At 66.7% G+C, this 25,579-nt stretch overlaps 9 protein-coding genes across 9 annotated transcripts; 4 read left to right on the forward strand and 5 right to left on the reverse strand.

Moving 5' to 3' along the window:
* Window positions 1–1,086: 1,086 nt before the first annotated feature.
* On the reverse strand, window positions 1,087–4,863 carry MICPUN_75081 (predicted protein; the record flags this gene model as incomplete). Its single annotated transcript, XM_002508742.1, has 5 exons — window positions 1,087–1,661; window positions 2,085–2,671; window positions 3,044–3,621; window positions 4,103–4,131; window positions 4,443–4,863. Coding segments are annotated over 5 exons (2,190 nt in total), but the record flags the coding sequence as incomplete, so codon positions are not given.
* Window positions 4,864–5,962: 1,099 nt separating this feature from the next.
* On the reverse strand, window positions 5,963–8,674 carry MICPUN_102733 (predicted protein; the record flags this gene model as incomplete). The annotated part of the gene is made up of 1 exon (XM_002508743.1): window positions 5,963–8,674. One exon carries the CDS (start codon window positions 8,672–8,674, stop codon window positions 5,963–5,965), a length of 2,712 nt encoding a protein of 903 aa, XP_002508789.1.
* A 158-nt stretch (window positions 8,675–8,832) lies between these two features.
* On the reverse strand, window positions 8,833–9,069 carry MICPUN_61983 (predicted protein; the record flags this gene model as incomplete). The annotated part of the gene is made up of 1 exon (XM_002508744.1): window positions 8,833–9,069. One exon carries the CDS (start codon window positions 9,067–9,069, stop codon window positions 8,833–8,835), a length of 237 nt encoding a protein of 78 aa, XP_002508790.1.
* Window positions 9,070–9,411: 342 nt separating this feature from the next.
* On the forward strand, window positions 9,412–10,563 carry MICPUN_109044 (predicted protein). Its single transcript, XM_002508470.1, has one exon. It carries the CDS (start codon window positions 9,448–9,450, stop codon window positions 10,423–10,425), a length of 978 nt encoding a protein of 325 aa, XP_002508516.1. The 5' UTR covers window positions 9,412–9,447; the 3' UTR covers window positions 10,426–10,563.
* A 153-nt stretch (window positions 10,564–10,716) lies between these two features.
* On the forward strand, window positions 10,717–15,990 carry MICPUN_86084 (predicted protein; the record flags this gene model as incomplete). Its single annotated transcript, XM_002508471.1, has 2 exons — window positions 10,717–11,457; window positions 11,572–15,990. Coding segments are annotated over 2 exons (5,160 nt in total), but the record flags the coding sequence as incomplete, so codon positions are not given.
* A 1,532-nt stretch (window positions 15,991–17,522) lies between these two features.
* On the forward strand, window positions 17,523–18,581 carry PSY1 (phytoene synthase; the record flags this gene model as incomplete). Its single annotated transcript, XM_002508472.1, has 1 exon — window positions 17,523–18,581. The coding sequence occupies one exon, from the start codon at window positions 17,523–17,525 to the stop codon at window positions 18,579–18,581; it is 1,059 nt and encodes a 352-aa protein (XP_002508518.1).
* A 303-nt stretch (window positions 18,582–18,884) lies between these two features.
* MICPUN_74866 (predicted protein) lies at window positions 18,885–19,070 on the reverse strand (the record flags this gene model as incomplete). Its single annotated transcript, XM_002508745.1, has 1 exon — window positions 18,885–19,070. A coding segment is annotated over one exon (186 nt), but the record flags the coding sequence as incomplete, so codon positions are not given.
* A 4,233-nt stretch (window positions 19,071–23,303) lies between these two features.
* Window positions 23,304–24,575, forward strand: MICPUN_96637 (dihydrolipoamide s-acetyltransferase of the pyruvate dehydrogenase; the record flags this gene model as incomplete). The annotated part of the gene is made up of 2 exons (XM_002508473.1): window positions 23,304–23,567; window positions 23,634–24,575. The coding sequence occupies 2 exons, from the start codon at window positions 23,304–23,306 to the stop codon at window positions 24,573–24,575; spliced, it is 1,206 nt and encodes a 401-aa protein (XP_002508519.1).
* Window positions 24,576–24,750: 175 nt separating this feature from the next.
* On the reverse strand, window positions 24,751–25,197 carry MICPUN_85806 (predicted protein; the record flags this gene model as incomplete). The annotated part of the gene is made up of 1 exon (XM_002508746.1): window positions 24,751–25,197. One exon carries the CDS (start codon window positions 25,195–25,197, stop codon window positions 24,751–24,753), a length of 447 nt encoding a protein of 148 aa, XP_002508792.1.
* Between the last annotated feature and the right edge of the window lie 382 nt (window positions 25,198–25,579).

Genomic DNA, 25,579 nt, shown 5'->3' on the forward strand with positions numbered 1-25,579 from the left:
CTCGATCAAGCTGTTCCAGTGGAGCACCGCCGCGACGGGGTATACGTCGTTGGAAGAACCCTGGGAATACGTCGTCGAGAGAGTCTCGCCGTCGCGCGAGAGTGACACCGTCGTGAACCCGCCGTTGTACCCGTTACCCAAGATGCGAGGTCCCATTCGCACCCAGGCATCGTCGATCGAGCTCCACCGGAACACCTCGACGTGCCCGCGGTCCGGGACGGTATCGTCGGTATCCGCGACGCCCACGGCGACTGTCCCGCCGTCGCCGGACACGCACGCTCGCGTCGTCGCCGTATCGAAGGCGCCGCCGGGGATGGCCTCCCCAATCCGGTCCCACCGCAGGGAGGAGCGATCCCATCGATATACGGTCGCGAAACCCGCGCCCGACGCCACCACCAGACGCGCGCCGTCGTCGGACAGCGATACGGTTTCGCCGAAGCGCTCGCCGCTGTTGATCCCTCGGAGGTCCTGCCCCATCTGGGTCCAAACGCCGTCTCGCCACTCGTACACTCGAACAAGCCCAGCCGCGGTGTGGTTCTCGGCGGAATCGTCCTCGTCGACAGCCGACATCGCCACGCGCGAGCCGTCCAAGGACAGCGAAACGTCGTGTCCCATATGAGTGCTCACGTAGCCGAAGAACTCGCCTCCAACGGGGACCCAATCCAGCGAGTTGCTCTCATAGACGGTCACGTTTAGGCCGGAATCCTGCGGGCCGATGACGACCCGATTACCTGCGGCGGACATGTGCAGCGAACCGAAGGGTGCGGTGTGGGACCAAACCTGCGACCAGGTGCCATCCCTGAGCTCGTACACGCGCGCGACGGGTCCCTGTGAGTCGTCAGCAGCAGCCAAGGCGACGCGCTTGCCGGTTGTCGAGATGGCCGCGCTCCTCAAACGACTCTGGCTGGAAATTTGCAGGGTTTGTTCGACATTCTCCCACTTGCGCACGCGCCGCACCCACTCCGAGGTGGGTGACTCCGACATGATGAACATCGAAGGAAATTTCGCGCCATATAAAGACGTGGAGCAGAGGACATGATCGACTTCGGGTACGCCGCCTCCGGCTACGCAATCTACATACGAGACGTGCCACGCTTTTGCCCCGCTGAACATGCCATCGGCCGATCCGACAGACAAAAGGTTCCAAGCTGTGATATCGCCCTTGAACACGGATGCGCCGTTGAACATGTTACTCACGGACGTCACACTGCCGACGTCCCACTGCGATAGGCCCTTGCCCTGAAACTTCACCGCGCGAAGAAACATAGAATCCATAAGAGTCACGGATGAAACGTCCCAGTTGGAGAGGTCGCCGTTGAACTGGGATTTGGCGTCGAATCCTTGGTCGGCGAACATCCCATTCATCTTCGTAACCTTGCTGGTATTCCAGCGCGAAAGGTCGCCGCCGGAGAAGGCACGAGCATTCAAGAACATGTTCTCCATGTCCGTAACGGACGACACGTCCCATCTGGATAGGTCACCGTCAAACGTTCGCGCGCTGCCAAACATGATTTTCATGCTCGTCACCCGCGAGGTATCCCACTTGCTGATATCCTGGTTGAACGATTGCGCATTCTGGAACAACGAAGTCATGTCGGTGACGAACTCCGTGTTCCAATCGGGCATGTCCGAGCATCCCGCGTTGGCGCAGCGGGGGGGGGCTAAAGGGTGGTCAAGTGGGTTGGCGCAGTGGCGATCGGTGGAGCAGCACTTCTCGCCCGAGGGAACCGCGGCGAGGCACGCGTCCACCGCAGCCTTGAGCGCGGTCCTGGTCGTGAACGCGGGGGTGCACGTCGCCCTCGTAAGCACCCGGTCGGTGCACGACGTCACGCCCTTGACGTAATAGGCATAGTCGCACACCGGCGTGCACGTTTCACCGCTCGCGAGGGTGTCGGTGCAGTCGCCGACGCCGCCGTTGAGGGGCGGGGTGGACGCGTCGCAAGCGTTGTCTATGCGGACCCACGCGGCGGGTGGACCGTTGACGGATCCGGTCGATGACGCGTAGGATGCAACCTCGCCGCACGCCTGGTGAGAGCTGCTCTGGTAGCCGCAGTTGTGGAACCTTGATTGCCAGGCGGTCGCACCGGAAAACATATTTGACATGTCCGCGTCCGAGCGGACGTCCCACCGTGTTACGTCCGCGTTGAACTGGCTGGCGTCATCAAACATATGATGCATGTTCGTGACCTGCGAGGCATCCCACCGCGATATGTCCACGTTGAACTGGCTGGCGCCATTAAACATATGACCCATGTTCGTGACTGAGCTGGTATCCCACCGAGATATGTCCGCGTTGAACTGGCTGGCGCCATTAAACATATGACCCATGGTCGTGACTGAGCTGACGTCCCACCGCGATATGTCCGCGTTGAACTGGCTGGCGGAACGAAACATCTCATACATGTGCGTGACTGAGCTGACGTCCCACCGCGATATGTCCACGTTGAACTGCGCCTTCCCCGAGAACAAGCCGTACATGTTCGTCACCAGAGACACGTCCCAAAGCGGCATGTCCACGATCCCGGCTGGGCCGCAGTCCGCGCCCCACTCAGAGCAGCACCTCTCTCCCGAGGACACAGCCTGGATACAGTTGTTCACCGCACTCTCGAGCGCAGCTTTGTCGGGGAACGGTGGGCTCTTGCAAACCGCCGTGTCAATTAGTACCCCGTCCCTGCACGTCCTCGTGCCGAGCAGGACCAACTCGCCGGCGCACGTTGGTGTGCAAGACGAATGGTCAGCGAGTGACGCCGTGCAGTCACCCAAGCCGCCGTTCTCAACAGCCGCCGAGGCGTCGCACGGCGCGCCGATGCACAGCGCGGGGGTCAGCACCCTATCCGTGCACGACGTGACGCCCTGCAGCGTGTACCCCTCGTTGCACGTGGGGACACAGGACGTGCCGCTCGCGAGGGTGTCGGTGCAGTCGCCGACGCCGCCGTTGAGGGGCGGGGTGGACGCATCGCAAGCGTTGTCTTTGCGGACCCACGCGGCGGGTGGACCGTTTTCGGAGCCGTCCGATGACGCGTAGGATGCAACCTCGCCGCACGCCTGGTGAGAGCTGCTAAGGTAGCCGCAGTTGTGGAACCTTGATTGCCAGGCGGTCGCAGGACCGGCAAACATACCCGCCATGCTAGCAGACATGTCCCCGACCGAGCTGGTATCCCACCGCGTTATGTCCGCGTTGAACTGGCTGGCACTTAAAAACATATTCTTCATGCTCGTGACTGAGCTGGTATCCCACCGGGATAAGTCCGCGTTGAACGCGGCGGCGGAACGAAACACACTGTACATGTTTGTGACCGAGCTGACGTCCCACTGCGACAAGTCCGCGTTGAACTTGTAAGCCCTTTCAAACATTTCCTGCATGTTCGTGACCGAGCTGACGTCCCATCGCGATATGTCCGCGTTGAACACCAAGGCGCCCAAAAACATAAATTCCGTGTTCGTGACTGAGCTGACGTCCCACCTCGATATGTCCGCGTTGAACTTGCTGGCATCCCTAAACATCGAACTCATGCTCTTGACCGAGCTGACGTCCCACCGCGAGATATCCGCGTTGAACTGGCTGGCTTGATAAAACATCATCAGCATGTCCGTCACCAGCGACACGTCCCAATCAGCCATCTCGGCCGTCCCCGCCGCGCCGCAGTCCGCGCCACGGTTGCAGCACGCCACACCGGTGGGATCGACGGCGAGGCAGTTGTCCACCGCGGTCTTCAGCGCGGCTCTGTCGGGAAACGCGCATGCCGTGTCGCCGAACGCGGGATCGTCTCCTGCGGCTCTGGTCCCGCCATCAGTGCAGGACGCGCACAATCCGTTCTCGACGCGCTCGTTCTCCAGGCACGGGATGAAGGTCCAAGCGTCAGGTGGACCGTCCGTGGAATCGGACCCGTCCCACCGCGATTTAATGGTGAGCCAGGTGTCGGCGCCCGTGAACATCCCCGTCGTGATCGCGTCGTCGGGGAAGGTCCAGCCTGTGAGGTCCTGTAAGAAGCTCGATCTTCCGGCGAACAGATTCTGCGCGTCCATAACCTGCGACACGTCCCAGTCAGGCATGTCCAAACATCCCGCGCCGCCGCACCGCCTCATCGCGATCTCATCGTACCAGCACCTGGGATCCGAGGAGCAGCACTTCTCGCCCGACGGCACCGCATCCAGGCACGCGTCCACCGCCGCCTTCAGCTCGGCGCCGTTCGTAAACAACCAGACGCACACAGCCTCTGTCAGCACCCTATCCGTGCACGACGTGACGCCCTGCAGCGTGTACCCCTCGTTGCACGTGGGTACACAGGACGTGCCGCTCGTGAGGGTGTCGGTGCAGTTGCCGACGCCGCCGTTGAGGGGCGGGGTGGATACGTCGCAAGCGTTGTCTTTGCGGACCCACGCGGCGGGTGGACCGTTGGCGCCGGTCGATGACTCATACTTTGATGCCCAGGCGGTCGCACGTAGAAACATAGCGTCGGTGTTCAGGTATGAGGGGACGTCCCACCGCGTTATGTCCGCGTCGAACCGGATGGCGTCAGCAAACATGTAACTCATGTCCGTGACTGAGCTAGTATCCCACCGTGATATGTCCGCGTTGAACTCGTAGGCATGTTCAAACATCTCAGTCATGTCCGTGACTGAGCTGACGTCCCAACGCGATATGTCCGCGTTGAACTGGCTGGCGCCATAAAACATGAAACCCATTCTTGTGACGGAGCTGGTATCCCACCGCGATATGTCTGCGTTGAACTGGCTGGCGCCATAAAACAAAGTTCTCGTGTTCGTGACTGAGCTGACGTTCCACCGCGATATGTCGGCGTTGAACTGCGCCTTCCCTGAGAATAAGCCGTTCATGTCCGTCACCAGCGACACGTCCCAATCAGCCATCTCGGTCGTCCCCGCGGCGCCGCAGTCCACCAATGATTTGGAGCAGCACGCCACTCCGGTGGGGTCACCGTCAGCGCCTAAGCAGCTGTCCACCGCTGCCTTGAGCGCGGTTCGGTCCGCGAACGGCGCGGCGAACGCGCCCGGCACTCCCACGAACACCAAGACGGCGAGGAAGACCCGAGGTCCCAGAATCGAGGTCGGTCCGCGTAGTCGCCGGGGGCGGTGAGCGATGCGAGCGTCCGCGCCAACCATCGCTCGCTCGTCAGAGTTTCTCAGGAGGTTCTCGCGATGGCGGAAACTTTCTCTCGATTTGATGAGACCTCGTGCTGCTCGGCTGAGCGCGGAGTGTGGCAGTGGGGTAAGGGCGTCAGCGCGTGTCGTCCGGGGAATCTCGCGCCCGGTACTTCTCCGTAGAGACGCGTGATCCGCCACGATATGCGAATCGACCGAATCTTGCGCGCGGCGGGCGTCGAGCTCAACACGCCTCGAGGTTTGGCGGGGAAACGCTGACGCGAGGCGGGGAAAGAGAACCCTGCGACGTCTCGACGCGTGCGCACCTGCGGTCGAGTATTCGCTCTCCGCGCTCTTCCGTGAGACCCGTTATTTGCGGTGACCCGAGACGAAACACGCGGACGCGGTTCGTGTTCGGCTTTGGAATCACTGCGACCGTGGGGCTGGTTGCTCACCGCCTGATGTCGAATCAATCAAGGCCAGAGGGGCGCAACACCCGGGTGAGGGGCCAGAGGGGCAGCGGTTGGGTTCGCGAGCGTCGCGAGGCGTATCTTCGGCGCGGATCTCTCTGCGGGGCTCGAAGAGGCTCTCCGCGGGAGAGAAGGCGACACGCGGTGCACACCTCGAGCCGCAGGGGCGGTATGGAGCGGCCGGGTCGGTCAGGGTGAAACGCGCCTCACCCGGGCCAAACTGGGTTTGGCAGTTTGCGGGCGATGGAAATTAAACCCTCGATTTTATGCGAAGTTTCTTGAGTCAACGGTTCCGGCCCCGCCATCCGTGATCAGACTGGTCGCGGGGGCCCAGCTCGCGATTCACGTGGTGAGCACTCAGCTGTCGTTAAAATGCGCGCGACGCGTTGAGCTCAGCCTAGCGACTTCTTCAGCCTTCTCGCCTGGTCCTCGAGGTCGAAGAACACCGTCCCGGCGTCCTCCCCGTCCTCCCCACCCTCCCCCTCCGCGAGACCCGCCTGGCACCGAGCGGACCCGTCGAGCAACGCCGACGCCGCCGCCGCCGCCGTCGCCGCCGCCGCCGCGGCGCCCAACCTCCCAGCCGCCGACGCCGACTCCTCCAGCGACGTCGCCGCGGCGAGCGCAACCTCCGGCTCCTCGTCCTCCGTCACCAGCCGCGCGAGCAGCGCGACTGTCTCCGCGGCGAGATCCCGCGCGGCGGCGGCGGCGGCGTCCCCGTCCCCGTCCCCGTCCCCGTCCCCGGGTGCCGACTTTTCGTACCCGTCCCCGTCCCCCCCGCCGCCGCCGTCGGACTCCTCGAGGGGTCGAAGCGAAAACTCGAGCGAACGCGCCGACGCGACTCGAAGCGCGACGGGCGACGACGGCGAGCTCGCGGCGCGTCCCAGCGCCGCCAGCGCGACCGCGAGGTGCGGTCTCGTCGCGAACCCGCACGAGTTGACGAGGGCGCCGAGCGCCTCCGCGGCGGCGATGGACTCGTTGAAACCGCCGGTTGAAACCGCGCGTTGAAATCCCGCGGCTTCAGCAGCCTCCGCCGCCGCCGCGAGCGTCGCCGCCGCCGCCGCGATCGCCCCGCCGAGCCACGGCGCCAGCGATCGCTCCAGCACCGTCGCCAGTCGCCCGAAGCACCGAAACGCGCACTCCCTCGCGACGGCGTCCTCGGAGGAACCCGCCGACAGCGCGAGAGTCGCCGAGGAAAGGATCGAGTCCACGGCGCCCGGGGGTGCGCTCTCCTCCCCGACGGCGGCAATCACCGTGGCCATCGCGGCGAGCGCCCTGAAGCGCACCGCCGCGACGCCCTCGTCGTCGCGGTCGTCGGTGCCGCCGCCGCCGCCGCCGCCGTTCGTCGTCGCCAGCGTCGCCAGCGCGGCGACGACGTCGCTCGCGAAAGGCTCAAACTCCCAAGCCGCGGCGTGAGCGAACCGCTCGAGCGTGTCGAGACACCTCGCGCGCGCGCGGGGGTTCGTGCGAGGGGGTACTCGTATCGGCGGGTGTACTCCCCGCGCGCCGTCCCCACGCCGCCAACCCCCGAGCGCGCCCCCGAGGAGCGGCGGGATCACCCCCGGCAGCGCCGGCGCGATCTCGTCCGACCCAAAGTTTGCGCACAGCGCGCTCGCCGCGGCGTGCGTCGGCGCGACGAACGACTCCGCGGCGTCGCCCCGCCCACCCTCCGTCTCGTGCTCCACCGCTAAACTAATCGCGGCGACGAGGGTGGGGATCACGGCGTGGGAGAAGAGCTCCGTGAGCGCGTGTCCGGCGTGTTCCGCGAGTTCCTTAAACGCCAACGCGGCGGCAACTTTCGAGGCCGGATCCGTCGATTCCATCGCCGCCGCGACGGCCGCGATGACGTTCGAGGCGATGGGATCCTCCGCGAGGTCGCTCGCGCACCCCTCCGTCACGGCGGCGAGGCACGCGAGCGCGCCGGGGGAGGGCGCCGCCCCGGCTATTAACGCCGCGTCCAGGGGCGCGACGACGTGGGGGAGGACGACGGCGGGCGGGAGGTGGAGCGAAAACCGTCGAAGGGTCGACCTCGCCGCCGCCGCGTAGCCGCCGGACTCCGCCTCGCCCTCCGCGCGACCCGCGGCGGTGAAGTCGACGCCCGCGGCGGCGGCGGCGGCGCACAGACGGGGCATGATCTCATCAGCCAACGTCGTCGTCGGAGCCGTTACAGCCGTTACAGTTGTTCCAGCCGTTCCAGCTCCCACCGCAGCCGCCGTCGGCCTCGGCTCGTCGAGGAGGCCGGGGTGCGACGCCGCGAGGCACCCGAGCGCGTCGAACGCCGCCGCGCGCGCGCGTCCGTCCAGGCACAATCGCGGGTCGGTACCGACCCCAACGAGAACGTCGACGACGCGGGGAAGGAGCGAGGCGTCGGGGCCGAACGCGGCGTCGGAGTCGACGCTCGCCGCGGCGGCGATTGCTTCCGTGGCGACGGCGACTCCCTCGTCGTCCGAGCGGTCGAGTCGTCGCGCGGCGGCGTCGACGCACGCCGCGAGGATGCGCGGGAGGAGGTCCGCGACAACGAGGAAGTCCCCGCGGCGCTGCAGGGCGAGCGCGGTGGTTCCCAGCGCTCGCGTCGCTACTTGTTGTACCTCCCAACCCGGGTCGTCGAGATGGGCGGCGAAGAGGGCGACGAGCGCTGCGTGGTGGTCGTTCATGTGCGCCCCCGTGGACTCCACGATGCTGCCGAGGAGGAGGACGGCCGCCTCGCGGTGCGTGGCGCGCGCGGACTTCGCGGCGTCGTCGAGCGCGGGCAGGAGCTCGTGCCACGGGGACCCGTCGTCGGCGGAGCGCGACGCCAGGATGTCGGCGGCGTGGACCAGCGCGCGCATCTCGGCGCGGTCCTCCGCGCGCGACAGCGCGGCGAGCGTCCGCTGCCGCATCGCCGCCTTCGCGTCGTTCCCGAGGACGCTCCAGTGCCGTGCCGCCGCGGTGGAGAGGAGCACCGCGGCGAGGCGGCGGGATCCGTCGCACTCGAGCGCGTGGCAAAGCGCCTGGATGCCGCGCGACGGATCGTTCACGACAGCCTGGACGATCGACTCGGCCTCCGCCCGGGGGACGGCGTGCCCGCCGGGTGAGGCGAGGATCGCCAGCGCGCTGGGGAAGTCCATCTGCGTCCTCCTCCCGCGCGCGCTCGCGGTGGCGCCGACCTCTCGGACTCGCCGAAGGAAGGCTGCGTGCTGTGAGTCAAGTTTTTGTCGATTTTCTGATTCATTCTAAAATAGGGAATCCTCTCGCGTCTCCCCCTCCCCCTCCCCCTCGGCGGCCCTCATGAGGTGAAGAACCCTCCCCTCGCGTTCCTGCTGTACCCCGGGGGCTTCTTGTCCGGGTCCTGGTCCTCCCTCTTGGGCGCCTTCGTGCCCGCGTGCACGACAGTCCTGAGCGTGGCTGGGTACGGCACGGGTTGCCCGTTGCTGAGCGCCTGGAGCGCGGATTTGTGCTGCTCGGCGGTCATGTTGGAGACGCCCGCGGGGTCCGCGATGGGTGCCTTGGGTCCTTGAGGCATGTCTCTCGTCGAAGTCGCGGCGGGATTTGACGCGACGTCTGGGAGCGGCCGACGTGCGTTGGCGCCGCGGGTGAGTGTGACCCAATAATCGTGTTTCGAACCGAAGGAACCGAGAATCGTCAAACTGTTGAACGAAGTCGCGTAATTGCAGTAAAGCCATGATCAAATCGCGCGCACATCGACAGCCTTCACGGACGGGATGGAATATTAAATTCGAAATAGCACCAGATTTACAAAGAAAACGCACACCACGACAGTCAGGTTCCTTCATTTATCGGCAGAAGGGGAACGAGAGTCAACGTTGGAGGAACGTTACGTCGGGTCAACAACGCCACAGACACCAGCGCAGGCGGGTCCATCCACCGTTCCCCGACCGCCATGTCCGACGAACCCGCGCCCGAGGAGACTCCCGCCGAGGAGCCCGCCGCCGAGGAGCCCGCCGCCGAGGAGGCTCCCGCGCCCGAGGGCGACGCGCCGGCCGAGGAGGAGGCTGCCCCCGCTGAGGAGGATGCCGCGCCAGCCGAGGAGGAGGCCGCGCCAGCGGAGGAGGAGGCCGCGCCCGCCGAGGAGGAGACCGCGCCCGCCGAGGAGGAGACCGCGCCCGCGGAAGAGGAGGCCGCGCCCGCGGAGGAGGATGCCGCGCCCGCTGAGGAGGATGCCGCGCCCGCGGAGGAGGAGGCCGCGCCCGCGGAGGAGGATGCCCCGGCCCCGGCTGCGGAGGAGCCCCCCGCCGAGCCGGAGCCCCCCGCCGAGCCCGAGCCCGAGGCGCCCGCCCTCGCCCCCGAGCCCGAGCCCGAGCCCGAGGCGACCGATGCGATGGAGCCCGATCGCGAACCCGCCGCGCCGGACCCCCCGCGCTACTCGCGCAGCAAGGAGAACGACCACCCCAACCCCAACGGCGCCACCGCCGCGTCTGCCGATTCCCTCCTCTCCAAGCGCCAGCCCGTGCACGCCTACCTCGCGCAGAACATCCAGCTCGCGGTGCGCCACGCCCTCCGCGCGCTCTCCTCGCAGCGTCCGGAGGAACCCTTCGTGCTCGCCGCCGACGTCATCCGCAGGTGGACCCCCGAGTCGCAACCGCCGCGGCTCTCCCGCCCCGCCGGCGGCGTCGCCGTGGGCGCTCGATCGTACCTCGAGGACACCGGCGTCCTTGCCGTGCTTCACGACGGGATGTGCGCGATGGCCAAGGTTCGACCTGCGGACCCGAGGCAGTTCATCGCGGACTACCTCCTGGACCACGCGCCGGTGCCGGATTACGTCAAGGCGATGGACTCGTTTGACGCAGACGCGGTTGGATCGAAGATGGACGAGCTTCACAAGGGAGCCAGGGAGGCTCTCTCGAACAAGGTGGAGTGAGTGAACGGTCGGGGGGGCGACGTCGGTGGGACGGCGCGAGGGCGATGCGACTGAGGGGTTCGGCGACGGCCGCGAGGGGTAGATACGGGGATGCGCACGATAGCCGGGACATCGCGTTGTACATGTTGACGAGCTGCGAAACAAAATCCATCAATGTGAGCGTTTGTGAGGGGACGTGTTAGATCTGAGTGTTAGATCTGAGCCCTTTGAACTGGACAACACTCGCACCGGCGCCTGAATACCGGCCGGATCGCGAACGTAGTTATCGTGACGACGGATCTGAAGCGTAAGGCGTCGGAGATGGCATCGCCGGCGCCGACGGAGGCGGAGGAGCTCGCGGCGCTCAATAAGGCCCTCACCGCGCTCGGATTCACCGACGATGTCAAGCTCGAGCGCTTCCTCCACGTGCTCATGCCGCGGGTCATCGACCAGATGGCGTCCAAGCACGAGTCCACCAAGCGCAAGGTTCTGGAGATACTATCGCACGTTAACAAGCGAATCAAGGCGGTGCCCGCCATGCCCCTGCCCCTCGAGGACCTCACCGCGCTGTACGTCAACGAGGAGAGACCCCCGACGGTGCGCAACTTTGCGCTCATCTACGTCGAGCAGGCGCACGCGCGCGCCACGCCGGAGGATCGCGCCGCCCAGATCCTCCCTCTCCTGAAGGGCGTCGGCGCGCGCCCGAAGCAGGCCGCCGACATCATCTGCAGGCTCGCGATACAGGCCCTCGCGGTCCCGGAGCGGCACGTGCGCGTGCCCGTCAACGACATGGAGTTCATGACCGTCGCCCGCGATCGAGCCGCGTTCGTCGCGCACGCGCTGCTGTACCTGATGTACCAGCCGAACACGTCGGGACACGCGCCCGTCGCCGCCCCCGCGCCGTCCCCCGCGGAGCAGGCGGCGCGCGCCGTCGCCAATGTCGCCGGAGTCGCGCCGGGTCCCGCCTCAGATGGTCCAGCCGCCGCGTCCCTCGCAGCCGCGCCCCCGCCTCCGACGGCGCCGCCCGGCATGTCCCCGGCGTCCGTCGAGCGCGTCCTCGGCCCGAACGCGCCTCCCGTCGCGAACCTCGCGAACCTCGCGGCGCGCAAGCTCGCGCTGCTCGAGTTCTTCCACCGCGCCAAGGACGAGACGCTTCCGCCGTCCGAGGTGTTGACGCACTACCTCGTCGCCGCGTGCGACGCCGACCACGAGGTGGCCAAGAGGGGCGAGGAGCTGCTCAGGCGTCGGTGCGTGTGGGACACGAACCGACCGACGGTGGACCTGGAGGACGGCGCGATAGTCTCGAAGCTGTACCGCGCGTTCCTCGGCGACCCCGAATCCGTGCCCATCGAGTCCAGGGCGAATCCCGCGTCACCCGCGCTGAAGCTTCGATTGATAGCGCTGATGTGCCGGTCCGTCGCCGCCGCGAACGCGTTCCCACACACGGTTCAGGCGATATTCACGGGGTTGTACGGCGCCGGGACCAACCTCCGTATGAAGGCGGCCGCGATGGAGCTCGCGGTGTGGGTGCTGCGTCACGCGACGGACTCACAGCTGGCGCAAGCCGCGCCGCTCCTCTTTAGCGGGATGATAAAGCTGCTCGACGGGGAGACGAAAGGCGCGGCGGCGTCGGGCGGGATCGCCGCCGGCGGCGTCGCGTCCCTGCGCGGGTTCTGTTACCAGGCGCTCGGTCAGCTCGCGACGCGCCTGCCGAGGCTGGTCGTCGGGACGCCCGACCTCGCGGCTCGGGTTTTCACCGCGCTCGGGACGGAGCCCGAGGCTGTTCGGCCGTCGGTGCAGACTGCGGCGCGGTCGCTCGCGTCCGCGTACAAGGGCTGCGGCGGCGGCGTCGCCATGGCCATCGAGGGGTTACTCCTGTCGTCCATCGACGCGGGGGCGGCGGGCGGGGGGGACGACGCGGGCGGCGTGGGCGCCAGGCGGCTGGTCGCGGCGCAGTGGGCCAGGGACCTGTTCCCCTTTGCGCACGCGCCGGCGAGGTACCTCTGCGTCGTCGCGTGCGGGGACGAGAAGCAGGACGTGCGCGAGGTTGGCAGGGCGGGGCTGCGTCCGCCGGACGGCGAGGGCGACGAGTTCGCGCGCGCCAGGCGCGGGAGACTCGCGAAGCGGGACGAGGACAGCGACAATGCCGGGGCGGGCGTCGGGTCGCTCCCGGCGGCGGCCACCTTCCTCGACTACCTCGCCTCGCGTCACCCCGAGCTCTCGAAGCCCGCCAGCCTCGCGTCCAAGCTGCCGCTCCCGCCGCTCGCCATGGCCGCGGCGCTCGACTTTGTCAGGCTCTGCGTCGCGAATGACTCTGCGAATGACTCTCCCGTGGATCCGAAAGCGTCGTCGCCGCCGGGGTACCGAAGGTTCCTCGAGCGCTGCATGGTAAAATCCGCGCCCGGGGACCTCACCGCCGCCGCGGCCACCGCGATCGTGGAGCTCATCGAGCGCGACCGCGCGTCCGTCGTCGACGGGGACGACGCGGCGTCGCTCAACGGCATCGCGCGGCACTTCGCGGGCGCCGTGGACGGTCCGACTCGACAAGTCGCCGCCAAAATTTGCGGCGCGTTGGCGTCTCGGCTCGCGCCCGCACCCACCGCCGCCGTCGCCGAGCTGGACCGGCTCCTCGCCATCGCGGGTAAGGACGGCGTCAAGGCCGGGTCGGAGGTGCACGGGAGGTTCGAGGATCAGGACGGGGCTCTGCGCGCGGCTGGGTACGTCGCCGCGGCGGGAAACTCCGAGCCGCTGAGGCTTCAAAACCCGCCGTTTCCCCCCGGGAAGGTCATCGAGGCGCTCGACGTCTTCGTCGCCGTCGCGGGGTGCAGGAACCCGACGCTCGCGGGGACCGCCGTGGAGGCGATCGGGCACGTGGGCATGACCGGCCTGCCGGACCTCCCCCGCGCCCCGCCGGTCGCCGAGGGGGACGGTGACGGAAACGGTGACAAAAACGGTGACAAAAACGGAACGACGGCGGCTCGCTCCGACGGGATCCCGGACGACGGGGACGCGCCGTCGGGCACGATGGACCTCCTCGTGCGGCGACTCGCGCGCGTGATGACGAAGATCTCGGACCCCGGCGCGGCGCAACGCGCGGCTCGCGCGGCTGGCCACGTCATCGCCGGGGGATGCGCCCCTGCGGATGCGGCTTTTCTCGTCGACGCGTTGTTCAAGCTCGCCGGGACCAAGAGCGAGGAGACGCGGGTCGCGGTGGGCGAGGCTCTGTGCTTCGCGTTCGGCGGCGTGGGCGTCACCGCGGAAGGGTGGTTGTTTGGCTCGTTCGCGAGCCTCGCGGAGTTCACGGAGAAGACGTCCGTCGAGAAGACGTCGAGTTCGAAGGCGGCGGCGGCGGCGGAGACGGGATCGGCCGGGGACGGGGTCTTCGCGGGAACCGACGCGATTCGCGATAAGATCCTCGACGCGATTTTCCAGAGGTACCTTTACTCGTCGCGGTCCGAGGAGCGATGCGCGGCGTGCGCGTGGCTCCTCGCGCTCGTTCTTCACACCCGGCGGCACCCGAGGTTGCTGTCGATGCTCTCCGAGATTCAGGAGGCGTTTGGGAGCTTGCTGGGCGATCAGAACGAGCTGACGCAGGAGATGGCCAGCCGGGGCGTCAGCGTCGTCTACGAGCTGGGCACGGAGGAGCAGCGAAAAGAGCTCCTCGGGTCCCTGATGGGGGTCCTGTCCGGCGAGAGCCAGCGCAAACGTCGGGTCAAGCTCGACGACGACACTCAGGTGTTCCAGGAGGGTACCATCAAGATTGACGACAAGGAACTCGCGAAGAAGAGCGACGGCGACGCGCCCGCTGGCTCCACCGGGGGCGGCAGCCTCAGCACCTACAAGGAGCTGTGCTCGATCGTGACCGACATCGGCCAACCCGACCTCATCTACAAGTTCATGGACCTGGCCAACTACCAGGCTATGCTGAACAGCAGTAAGGGCGCGGCGTACGGGTTCGCCGGCATCGCGAAGCGAGCGGGCGACGCCCTCGCGCCGCACTTGGCCAAGCTGCTACCGAAGCTCTACCGCATGCAGCACGACCCGAGCCCGAACATGCGCGAGGCGGTCAAGGGAATCTGGCAGGCTGTCGTGGACGATCCGAAGGGCGCGGTGGATGCGCACTTTAGCGCGGTGATGGAGGAGCTTCTCTCGGAGTGCGGCAGCAGGATGTGGCGCGCGAGGCAGTCCTCGGCGTCTGCGCTGGCGGAGCTGCTCTCGGGCAGGCGCTTCGCCGAGGTCGAGCCGTACCTGGAGCGCGTGTGGGAGGCCAGTCTCCGATCGATCGACGACATCAAGGAGACGGTCCGCGAGGCTGGAAAGACCCTGTGCCGCGCGTCGAGGGGCCTGACAGTTCGCCTGTGCGACTCGCACCACTCCTCCCCCGCGGAGACGCGCGCGACGATCGAGAAGACGCTGCCCATGCTCCTCAACAAGGGATTAAACTCCACCGTTCGCGAGGTTCAGGCGCTCGCGATGGACGTCGTGATGAACGTCGCCAAGCACGCGGGTAGCGCGGAGCTCGGACCGCATATCCCCACGATGGTCACGTGCCTCCTCGAGGCGCTCTCCTCGATGGAAGATTCCAGGTTGAACTACATAGAGCAGCACGCGCCCGCGATTGGTCTCTCGCAGGAGCGGCTTGAGCACGCGAGGCTGCAGTCCGCGAAGGCTAGCCCCATGGGCGAGACCCTCGACTTGCTCATGAACCACGTGGACGACGAGGTCATGAAGGAGCTGGTGCCCGCCGTCGGCGGGGTGCTGCGGTCCGGCGTCGGTCTCAACACGCGCGCGGGCGCCGCGAGGTTCCTGTCCAGGCTGTGCCTTCGCCGAGGGTCCCTGGTCCGCCCTCACGCCGGTAAGCTGTTCAAGTCGCTGCTCTCCGCGGCGGAGACAGACAAGAGCGCGTCGGTGTTTGCGGCGATGGTCTCAGCCGTCGCCGCCGTCGCGAGACACGCGACCGAGGCCAGGGTGAACCAGCTCGTGGAGGACGTGGCCGCCGCGTACGAGTCCGTGGACGACGACAACCACGAACGTCGGGCGACGCTCGCCGCGGCGTTGGCTCTCGAACTGTCCAGAAACGCCTCCGACGCCCTCCGAGACCACGCGACGAAGATTTTGCCCCTGGCCTTTGTCGGTCGGTTCGACGCGGATGACAAGCGACGGAAGAAGTGGGAGGAGGTCTGGGAGGAGAACTCCTCGGGAGCCTCGTCGACGGTGAGGCTCTACCTGGACGAGATCCTGGCCTCCGCCCTCGCCAGGCTCGGCTCTTCGCAGTACCAGATCAAGCGACAGGGCGCGAGCGCGCTCGCGGGTCTCGCCACCGCCGCCCCCGACGTCGTCGCCGGAAAAGCCCCAGAGATGCTCGCGGCGCTGACGAAGGAGCTCCCGGGACGGGTCTGGGAGGGCAAGGAGTCGCTGTTGCCCGCGGTGGCGGACGTCGTGGAGAAGTGCCCGGCCGCGGCGTTGACGTTCGGCGGCGACGAAGTCGTCGCCGCGCTCGTCGCCGAGGCGGCGAGGAAAAAGTCGAGCTACCGCGAAGCCGCGCTGAGGGCGCTGGACAGGTCCCTCGCCGCGCTCGCGGGACCGGACGGCAACGCGGACGTCGGGGGATCGAATCCCGTGCTCGACTTTTTCCCGGCGGTTTTCCCCTTACTCCGCGACGCGCTCGATCCGACCCAAACGCGCTCCGCGGACGCGTCGATTGACGACCCCGGTAGTAACGAGGACCGATCGACCGCCGGCGCGACGTCGCGGGAGATGGAGGAGGAGGCGCACCGCCGGGCGTCGGAGGCCAAGGCGGGCGGCGCGGTGGCGGAGAGCGCGCTGGGGTGCCTCGCGACGCTGTGCGCGGGCGCCACCGCTCGCGGATCGATGGAGGTTGTCGCCCTCGACGTCGGTCGAATCGCGTCCGCCGCTATAGATCCCGCGCAGCCGTGGACCCGACGCGCGGCGGGCCTTAAGGTGGTCGCCGCCCTCGCGCGGAGGAGCGCGACGTTGGGGTCCGAGCCACGAACGGTCGAGGCGTGGCTCGCGCCCCTATGCGACGCGATGCGCGAGTGCGGGGTCGACCCGAGGGTGTCGCAGCTGAGATGCGTCGCGGCGGAGGCGATGGGGGCGTCGGCGCGCGCGCTCGCGAGCGGAAGCGTCGCGCGGGCGGCGCTCGTGAAGACGCTGGAGGAGATGCGCGACGGGGATAGGGCGGCGGACGTGAGAGGGGCGGCGCACAGGAGCCTCACGGACGCGCTGAGCTGAGAAGAAAGAAACGGCCGAGTCGGGGAGAAAAGCTGCTGTGATTTTCTCTTCCTGGATCGGGCGCGGGATTCACCTGTGTGGGTTTGTGAACACGGGGGAGTCTGCCTCGCTTTTCGCCTTTTTGGATCTTCGAACTGAACCCCAGATTGCGACCGCAGCCCCGGGACCAATGACGACGATTGAAGGCCCGAGATTCTCCGAGTTGAAAAATATTGACCAATCACAGGCCGGGAAAGTTGCAAAAATCACGCGTATCGACAGCGAGTCTGATTTGCAGCGTGAGTCACGACGCTGGTTTTTTACCCGTCGAAAACCCGCACGCTTATCCACAGACGCAATGAAAAGGGAGGCTGAGCTTTCGAGGTGACGCAAGGGAACCTCGAGACGCCGCACCCCCGGCGGCTTCGACACACGACACAGCGCGAACGCAACCCCAAAAGAGAGAGCGTCGCAGCCAACGCTTTACGAGACTCCCGAAGGTCCCAGCAGCGCGTCGTTCGAGACACCGAACGCACCGCGCACGCCGCGTCGACTGCGTTTCCGGGAGCGAGCGCGTCCGTGCGAAACCGCACATTGGGGCGTCCCCTTCGCGAACGTTCGTGGAGCCGAGAAGGGTCCGGAAAAGCGCGTGAAGCATGTCTGCCATGGCCGCCGCGGCGTCGGTGACTGCGCGATTTGCGGGCGTATGCAGCGTCTCGGGTCGCTGCGACGCCCCCGCGGGGGGAGCCGCGTCGAGGGCTGCGAGAGGCGCCGCCCGGATGGGCGCCCGCTACGGGAAATCTTCCCGCACGAACGGCGGCATCGGGGCCAATCTTCGTCTCCGTAACGACGACCGCGCGTCCCCGTCGACCGTCGTGGCCGCCGTCATGGAGTCCGGTTCGCCCTCCACCTCCACCTATCAGCGAAGGCCCGAGGACGTCGTCGCGTCCAACGGCCGCGAGGTCGAGCAGTTTGCCCTCGAGGCTTGCGTCGCCCGGCAGAAATCCGGCATCCTCGTCCCGCCCCCCAGGGTGCCCCCGGCCATGCTCGACGCCGCGTACGAGCGATGCGACGAGGTCACCGGCGAGTACGCCAAGACCTTCTACCTCGGCACCAAGCTCATGACGCCGGAGAAGCAGCGCGCCATCTGGGCCATCTACGTCTGGTGCCGCCGAACCGACGAGCTCGTCGACGGACCCAACGCGAGCCACATCACCCCAGAGGCTCTGGACCAGTGGGAGAACCGCCTGGAGGCCATCTTCGAGGGCAGGCCCGCGGACATCATCGACGCCGCGCTGTGCGATACGCTGTCCAGGTTCCCCGTGGACATCCAGCCCTTCCGCGACATGGTCGACGGCATGCGAATGGACCTCGTGAAGCCCAGGTACCGAACCTTCGACGAGCTCTACGAGTACTGCTACCGCGTGGCGGGCACCGTGGGGCTCATGTCCATGCCCATCATGGGATGCGACGAGAACTTCGAGGGCGACCTGACCAAGGTGTACAAGGCTGCGCTCTCCCTCGGTCTCGCCAACCAGCTCACCAACATCCTGCGGGACGTGGGCGAGGACGTGCAGACGCGCAACCGCATCTACATCCCGCTCGACGAGCTGGCGGAGTTTGGCATCGACGAATCCGAGATCGTCCGCGGCGGCCTCTACTCGCCCGTCACCGGCAAGGTGGACGATCGGTGGAAGGCTTTCATGAAGTTTCAGATCGCGCGCGCCAGGGAGGTGTTCGCGGAGGCTGAGGCTGGGGTCAACTGCCTCCACGCGGACGCCAGGTGGCCGGTTTGGTCCGCGCTCGACGTCTACAGGAACATCCTCGACGCCATCGAGGAAAACGGCTACGACAACTTCAGCCAGCGCGCGTACGTGCCCAAGATGAAGAAGCTGATGATGCTCCCGACGGCGTGGCAGAAGGCGCAGAAGGCGGACACCATGTGAGATGATCCATCTCGCGGGACGAACGAGGAGAGGAGATGGGATTCGAGGGGGAGAGGGTGGGTGTTTGGTCCTTTGAGCGGCTCCGCGTCGGCTGACGAGGGGCTCAAAGCTTGTTATGCAAAATTACACAGAATCGTTTGATCGTCTCGTCTCGCGCGTCGTCACTCACCGGCGCGTCGCCTTGCGCCTCTTGAGGATCCGCTCCGGCAGAGGTCGACGCAGCGTCGGCGGCGGACGCTCCCGCGCCGCCGCGCCGCCGTTTGATGAAACCCCGCTCCCGCCGCCTCCGCCGCCGCCGCCGCCGCCGCTCGAAACCTTACCCTTGTCCTCGCAGTCGGCGCACGTCCACTTCCTCGGCGTTCCCTGCGAGTCCGCTATGCTGACGCACCTCGTGTGCATCCACACCTCGCACGCGTCGCAGCAAATCATCCGTTCGCCGTCGTCGTCGCACGTTCCGCACACGCATCGAACCACCCACTGATCGAGTCCGCCCTGGTACCGAAACTCGCTCTCCAGGTCCGCGCCGTCGCCGTGCACCTCGACCCTCGCGCCGCCGATTTTCTTCGCGCCGAGCTTCGTCGCGTCCTTCGTGGACTCGAACCCCACGGCGTACGTCACCTTGAACTTGGCGAGGACCACGTACAGATCCTGGAAGCACTTGTTCACCGCGAGCTTCAGGTCGGACAGGAGCGGATCGGGCGGGAGGAGGACAACCTCGGGCGGGGGTTTCGTCTCCACTCCGTGCTTCCGCCTGACCCCCTTGGCGCTGACGTCCATCCCACTCACCTTCGGACCCTTATTCTTCGCGTCGATGACCGCGGTGACCAGGACTCGGAGGCCCTTGGCGAGCATCGGCGGGCGGCCCCCCTTGCCCTGGCCATCCGGCCCCCTCGGCGGCGGCGGCCTCAGAGTCAGCAGCGACTCGACGGGCACGTACGTCTTGACGAACTGCTTGGTATCGAGCAGAACGCGCGCGGCGGCGACGAGGTCCGCGCCGCGAACCTTGGACTTGGCGCCCTTGCCGTCTTTGCTCGGGGGTCGCCCGGGCCGGGGCCTCGCGGGTTTGTAGTGCTCAAGCACGGATTTGTACACGAGCTTGATGTCGCGATCGAGGTCGTCGCGCGTGAGCTGCCTGGCGGCCTCCTCCATCGCGTTCTGCTCGCCGGTTAGCCCCGGGCGCTTGACCGTCTCGGGCTTGACGTGAGTCGTCCGCTGCTGCTGCTGCTGCGCCGGTTCGGACTTGATCGAAACTTTGACGGCGCCAGACTTTTTCGACGGGGGCGCCGGGGAGGAAGTCTTCTTCCCCCCCGAGGCACCCGCGGAGATCAACACAGACGCGACCATCTTGGACATGCCCGGGACGCTCTCGAGCATGTACTCCAGCTGACCGGTGGACGCGTTCTGGCGTCGCTTGATCGAGGCCCTCTGCGTGGCGCCTGCGAGAGTGGAGGAAGAGAGAGATTGAGGTCAGGCGCCGGGCGGGGTCGGGGAGAGCTCGGCGCGAGCGCCTTCGACCGGGCGATCCACCTCGCGGGTCAGATGTGATACTTTTTCTCGACGCCTTGGGGTGGCAACATCGCTCCGAAGGTGGCTCCCGTCGCCGGGGCCGCGCTCGCTTAGGATTTGGCTAGTCATCGTCACCCCCGGTGAGCGGCTCGCCCGGTGATAAAAAAAACAAACCCGTGACGGGAAAAAAAAACAAAACGACGACGCGGGCGCGGAAACATGCACTCACCCTTCTCAGCCTTTGGCGCCGTCTTCGTCAGTATCACCCTCCGCTCGCTGATGTTCTTCAGCACGTGGTCCAACAGCCCGGTGTCGCCCACCCCTTTCGCCCTCGCCAGCGCGCGAACCTCCTGCCTCGGCATGTATTTGCCCCCGTGTTCGCGGAGCACCTCGACGCAGTGGTTGGACGCCGTCTCGATCCGTGCGTCGCTCCACCGCGAGGTGTTGACGTCAACATCGAACCCGGGACACGCTTTCGACGACCCCACCTTCGTCGACCCCGGCGCGCTCGTGCTCGGCTTGGCCCGCTTCTTTCCTTCCCGGCTCGCGAGCTTCTTGCCAAGCTGCGTTGGATCGAGGTCCAGCTCGCGCTTCACCTGCGGGCGGATGGACGCCGCCAGGTGCCGCGGGTTGGGCGCGGGCTCCGCCTTGAACGGCGATTCCGTCGCGGGCACCAACCCGTCCGCGCCTCTCGGCCTCAGCGGCCTGGACGGCAGAGCCCTGGGCTTAGCGCTGGACATCACGCGCCTCTGCGGCTTTGCGGTCGGCGATTCAACTCCGTTGACTCCGTCGTCTCCCCGCTCGTCACCCACCCGCTTCCGCTGCTTGCTGTGGTGCTGAAACGCGAGGGGCTCGAAGAGCGCCTCGCTGGTTCCGGCTTTTCGTTTCGCCGCGGCTTCCCTCTCCTCCTCGCGTCGCCGAGCCTTCGCGTCCGCGCCCTCGTCCCCGTTCGCCTCTCCTCGCTCCTTGCTCTCCCGCTGCGACCGGAGCAGGAGCTCCTTCTCCGCCTTGTCGTTCCGCCGGACGATCCGCTGGAGCCTCAGTAGGAGCGCGACGAGTGTGCCGAGCGTGCGAGGCGCGTACCGACCCATGAGCACCTCGTACCTGGCGATCACCTCCAACGTCTCGTCGTCGCCCGCGGGTTGAGGGGATTCCGTCTCCGCCGCCGCCGCGAGCAGGTTGTTGGACGAGTTGGTTCTCGGTTTCATGTTCTTGAAGTCGTGCACGACGTCCGCGAGGGGGAAGTTTCGGAGGAGCTCCGCGGCTTTGCGGTGCGTCGCGGCGGTGTTGCCGAACGACCCTTTGCCGAACTGGTATCCGAAGGTGCCGTACCAGGTCTTGCCGCACGCGACCGGGTTGAGCAACCTAAACTCCACGCCGTACTTCTGGCTCACGTCCTCGACGCTCACCTCCCTGGCGCGCAGAAGGTTGCACGTCTTTTCCCAGATCTGTATGAGCTGCTGGCCGGAGAGGACGCGCGAGCCCGCCTCTCGGCCGTTGATGCGCATGAGGTGGCCGCAGCCGTTGGCGTGTAGCATGCCGTGCATCAGGTGCGTCTGGTAGTCCAGGATGGACGTCTCGCCGTCGTTCTCGCCGCACGACGCGCACACCTTGTCCTTCGCCGGCATCGCGGCCGTGCAGATCTGGCAGATGCGCTTGCCCTTCAGCTCGGGCTTCAGGTCCGCCCTGAAGTCGGTGTGGATGATGAAGTGGTACTGCTTCCTGGTCACCGGGTGGTGGTGCCACCCGATGCACCTGCAGCAGTCGCAGTGCACCCGCGACGAATCCAGCATCGTCTCCTCGTACACCCTCATCTTCGCCTCGTACTTGGTTCCCTTCGCGAGTGTCACCGTGTGCCCCAGGATCCCTCCCTCCACGTAGAAATCGTCAGCCTCGGTCTCGTTCTTTATGAACGCCTTGACGTTGTCGCGAAAGGGGCCGTAGTACGCCAGGTCCTTGTTGCGAAGCCACGGGATGGGCTCCGCCGGCTCCTCCATGGTGCCCGTGGGGTATCAGGACCGATGAACCCTGCGTTAAACGTGACCGCACCGGCGCCGCTCGCGCGGGATCGGCACAAAAGCTCGCCACGCGCCAGAGTCCGCTGCAGGGGCCAGTCGTCCACGTGGGCTCGGCAGCCCCGAGGTGCGACGCGGGGGCCCCGCCTGGTCCACCCTTCGAAGCCTTACCGAGGTTCGGAACGCCTTCGACGGGGTGTGACTAACACCTGGGCGCGGTCGCTCAGCTCCGCGGCGGACCCGAGCGCCGCGACGGGCGGTGAGGGCGTCGCGCGCGGGGCGATAATTTTGCAGGCTGCCGAACCGAATAAATAACTACAGTTGTGCACCGGCGAACGAATCGCGTTGCACGAGGTTCGACGCTTTTTAGGTTTCTTGCCGCCAATTTTCGTCCGAGAAATTCAAACTGGTATCGTTGGAAATTCAAATATTTTGGCCTCGATTTTTAACCGCGTTTCGTGCCACCGCGACGATATTTTTTTCAAATCGCGCCGTCGTGCGATCTTTGAAAATTCTCCAAAAAAACGATTATTTCTCGACAACCTCTGACTGTCAACTTGTGCGCCGACGACGAACCCGACTTCGGCCCTTCGGCCCTTCCCCGCGAAAAAATGCAGCCCGAGAAAAAACAACCAAAAAAGCAGCCAGACGACCGCGCGGTGCCAAACGTCGTGCCTGTGCTGCTCGTTGTGATCGAGGGTCATCGCTCCATCACACCGACGAACGCGTCAGGCGTGAAGGAGAGGAGACGCCACCGGTCGACGCCGGCGAGGCGACATGGGCCTTCGAAACGCGCTCAGGCGAGCGGCCACCGCGGTCGCCGCGGAGGCGACCGCGATCGCGAGGACGGGCGAACCGCGCGGCGGAGTCGGAGCCGGAACCGCCCTGCTGGCGCTGCGAAGCGGGCGCGTCGCCCCGAACAGAGTCGTCGCGCGGGCGGGCGCGTACCGATCGTATTCCGGGTCGTTCGCCGCCTCCGCTGACTGTGAGTACCCCCAACGTGTGCGCTGATCGCCTCGGAGACGCGTGAACCCGCTTCGCACACCCGCGGGGACGGCCCATCCGCGCGCGTCCCGAGCGGAGATATTTCCATCTTTCTCGTTCCCCGGCGTTCCGCGGTGCGCCATTTTTGAGCGATTCCACCCTGACCGTCGTCCCCACCGCTTCTCCCCGCGCAGATCCCCCGTACCAGGAGATCACGATGCCCGCGCTGTCCCCGACGATGACCCAGGGTAACATCGCCGAGTGGAAGATCGCCGCGGGCGATAAGGTCAACGCCGGCGACGTCATCGCCGACATCGAGACGGACAAGGCGACGATGGCGCTCGAGTCGATGGAGGATGGGTACGTCGCGAAGATCCTCGTGCCCGCGGGTGCGACCGACGTCAAGGTGGGCGAGCTGGTGGCGATCATGGTCGACGAGGAGAACGACTGCGCCAAGTTCGCGGATTTCACGCCCGGCGCGTCGGCGGCTCCCGCGGCGGCGGCGGCGGCTCCCGCGGCGCCCGCCCCCGCCGCCCCCGCCGCCCCCGCCGCGCCCGCGGCCGCGGCGGCGCCCCGCGCGGCGCCGAGCGGCTCGCGCGTGTTCGCCAGCCCCAAGGCGCGCGCGATGGCCGAGGCTGCGGGCGTCGCGATCGAGCGGATAGCCGGCACGGGTCCCAACGGTCGCGTCGTCATGGCCGACGTCCAGACGGCTATTCGCGACGGAGTCCCGTCGGCCACAGTCGCCTCGGCAACCTCCGGCGATACCTCGGCTGGCTTTGCCAAATTCTTCCCCCCGTTCGAAGACGTGAGCGTGAGCACGATCAAGAAGGTCACGGCGCAGAGGCTGACGGAGAGCAAGCGCACCGTTCCTCACTTTTACCTCAGCGTCGACGTCCGGATGGATCGGCTGATGGCGATGCGAAGCTCGCTCAACGGCGCGCTTCAGTCCGACGGCGGATCGAAGATCTCCGTGAACGACTTCGTGGTCAAGGCGTCCGCGCTGTCGCTCAAGAAGGTCCCCGACGTCAACGCCAGCTGGATGGGCGATAAGATTCGCCGGTACCAAAAGGCTGACATCTCCGTCGCGGTTCAGACGGATCTCGGCTTGATGGTCCCGGTGGTTCGCGGCGCGTGCGGCTTGGGACTTTCCGGAATCTCCGGCGAGGTGAGGCTGCTCGCGGGGAAGGCCAAGGACGGTAAGCTGTCCGCGACGGACATGATCGGCGGCACGTTCACGATCAGCAACCTGGGCATGTTCGGCATCAAGCAGTTCGCCGCCATCGTCAACCCGCCGCAGGCGGCTATCCTCGCGGTGGGAGCCGCGAGGAAGGAGGTCGTGAAGAAGGCGGACGGGAGCGGGTACGAGGAGGCGCTGATGATGAGCGCGACGCTGAGCTGCGATCACAGGGTGGTGGACGGTGCCGTCGGCGCGCAGTGGCTAGGGGCGTTCAAGAGCTACATGGAGGACCCGGTCACCATGCTACTGTAGAGAGAGGCGTTGCGCAGGTTTTGGTTTGCAAAAAATAATCGAACATTTGGCAGATTGGTTTCGTGACCCGGCGTGATGACACGTTTGCGGTGAGTGCGATACAGGTGTCTACTAGAATAAAGCACACGCGCGCCGTCGGGCGCTCGCCCGGGGCGCGGAGACGGAGCTCTCTCGACTAATCGAAGTTCCCGTCCGCGAAGGGCGAGTTGGCGAGCCCGTCGTCGAAGATCACCTCGAACTCGTCGTCGTCCTCCTCCTCCATCTGGTCCGAGGGCCTCTCCGTCTCGAAGGGGAGCGGCACGTCCATCGCACCCTTGTACAGCGTCTCGATGTCGTAGAACTGCCTGCTCTGCGGGGTGAAGATGTGCGCCACGATGTCACCCGCATCCAGGCAAACCCAGTCCCCTTGCTGCTGCTGGGACGTGGTCGCCTTGGAGAGCTGGGTGCCGTAGTTCTCGTTGACGTGGTCGCGCATCTTGTTCGCGACCGCCTGCATCTGCGGTCGGTTGAACGCGGTGGCGAGGACGAAGTACCTGGCCCAGTGCACACTCTTAGTCACGCCGAGGACGCGGATGTCCGCGGCGCGAGTCTCGTCCGCGAGGGTCGCCAGCTGGAGCGCCATGTCTCGCGCCTCCTCCTCCGCCGCCGCCTCCTCCTCGTCCGCCTCCGTAGCCTCCGCCGAGTCGACGACCGCGCGATGCGCTCCGAGGGTCGCGCGGCGGTGGACACGAGTCGGCCTGGACATCATTGATGCGACGGGGCGGCGCGTTGCGCCTAAGCTCGCCGCGGGGCGGGCGCATCTCGCGAGCTGAACGCGGCTGGTGCTCATGGCCTCCATCTCTGCTACTTTTCCACCTCCAAATTACGTCACCTTTGCGCGCGTGCTTTTACGGCTCGCTCGCGTCTCTTGCGCTCGGATTTACGAAGGTTGACCGGTTTACAACGAATGCGTTCCGGGTGGGGTGCCGGTCGGTGGACGCGACGCGGTGAGCTCTGGCGGCAGC

Source organism: Micromonas commoda, chromosome 10 (assembly GCF_000090985.2).
Source record: "Micromonas commoda chromosome 10, complete sequence".
Taxonomy (NCBI): domain Eukaryota; kingdom Viridiplantae; phylum Chlorophyta; class Mamiellophyceae; order Mamiellales; family Mamiellaceae; genus Micromonas; species Micromonas commoda.

Coding starts and splice junctions, on each gene's coding strand:
- MICPUN_109044 (XM_002508470.1), top strand. CDS start 9,448: ATGTCCGACGAACCCGCGCCCGAGGAGACTCCCGCCGAGGAGCCCGCC.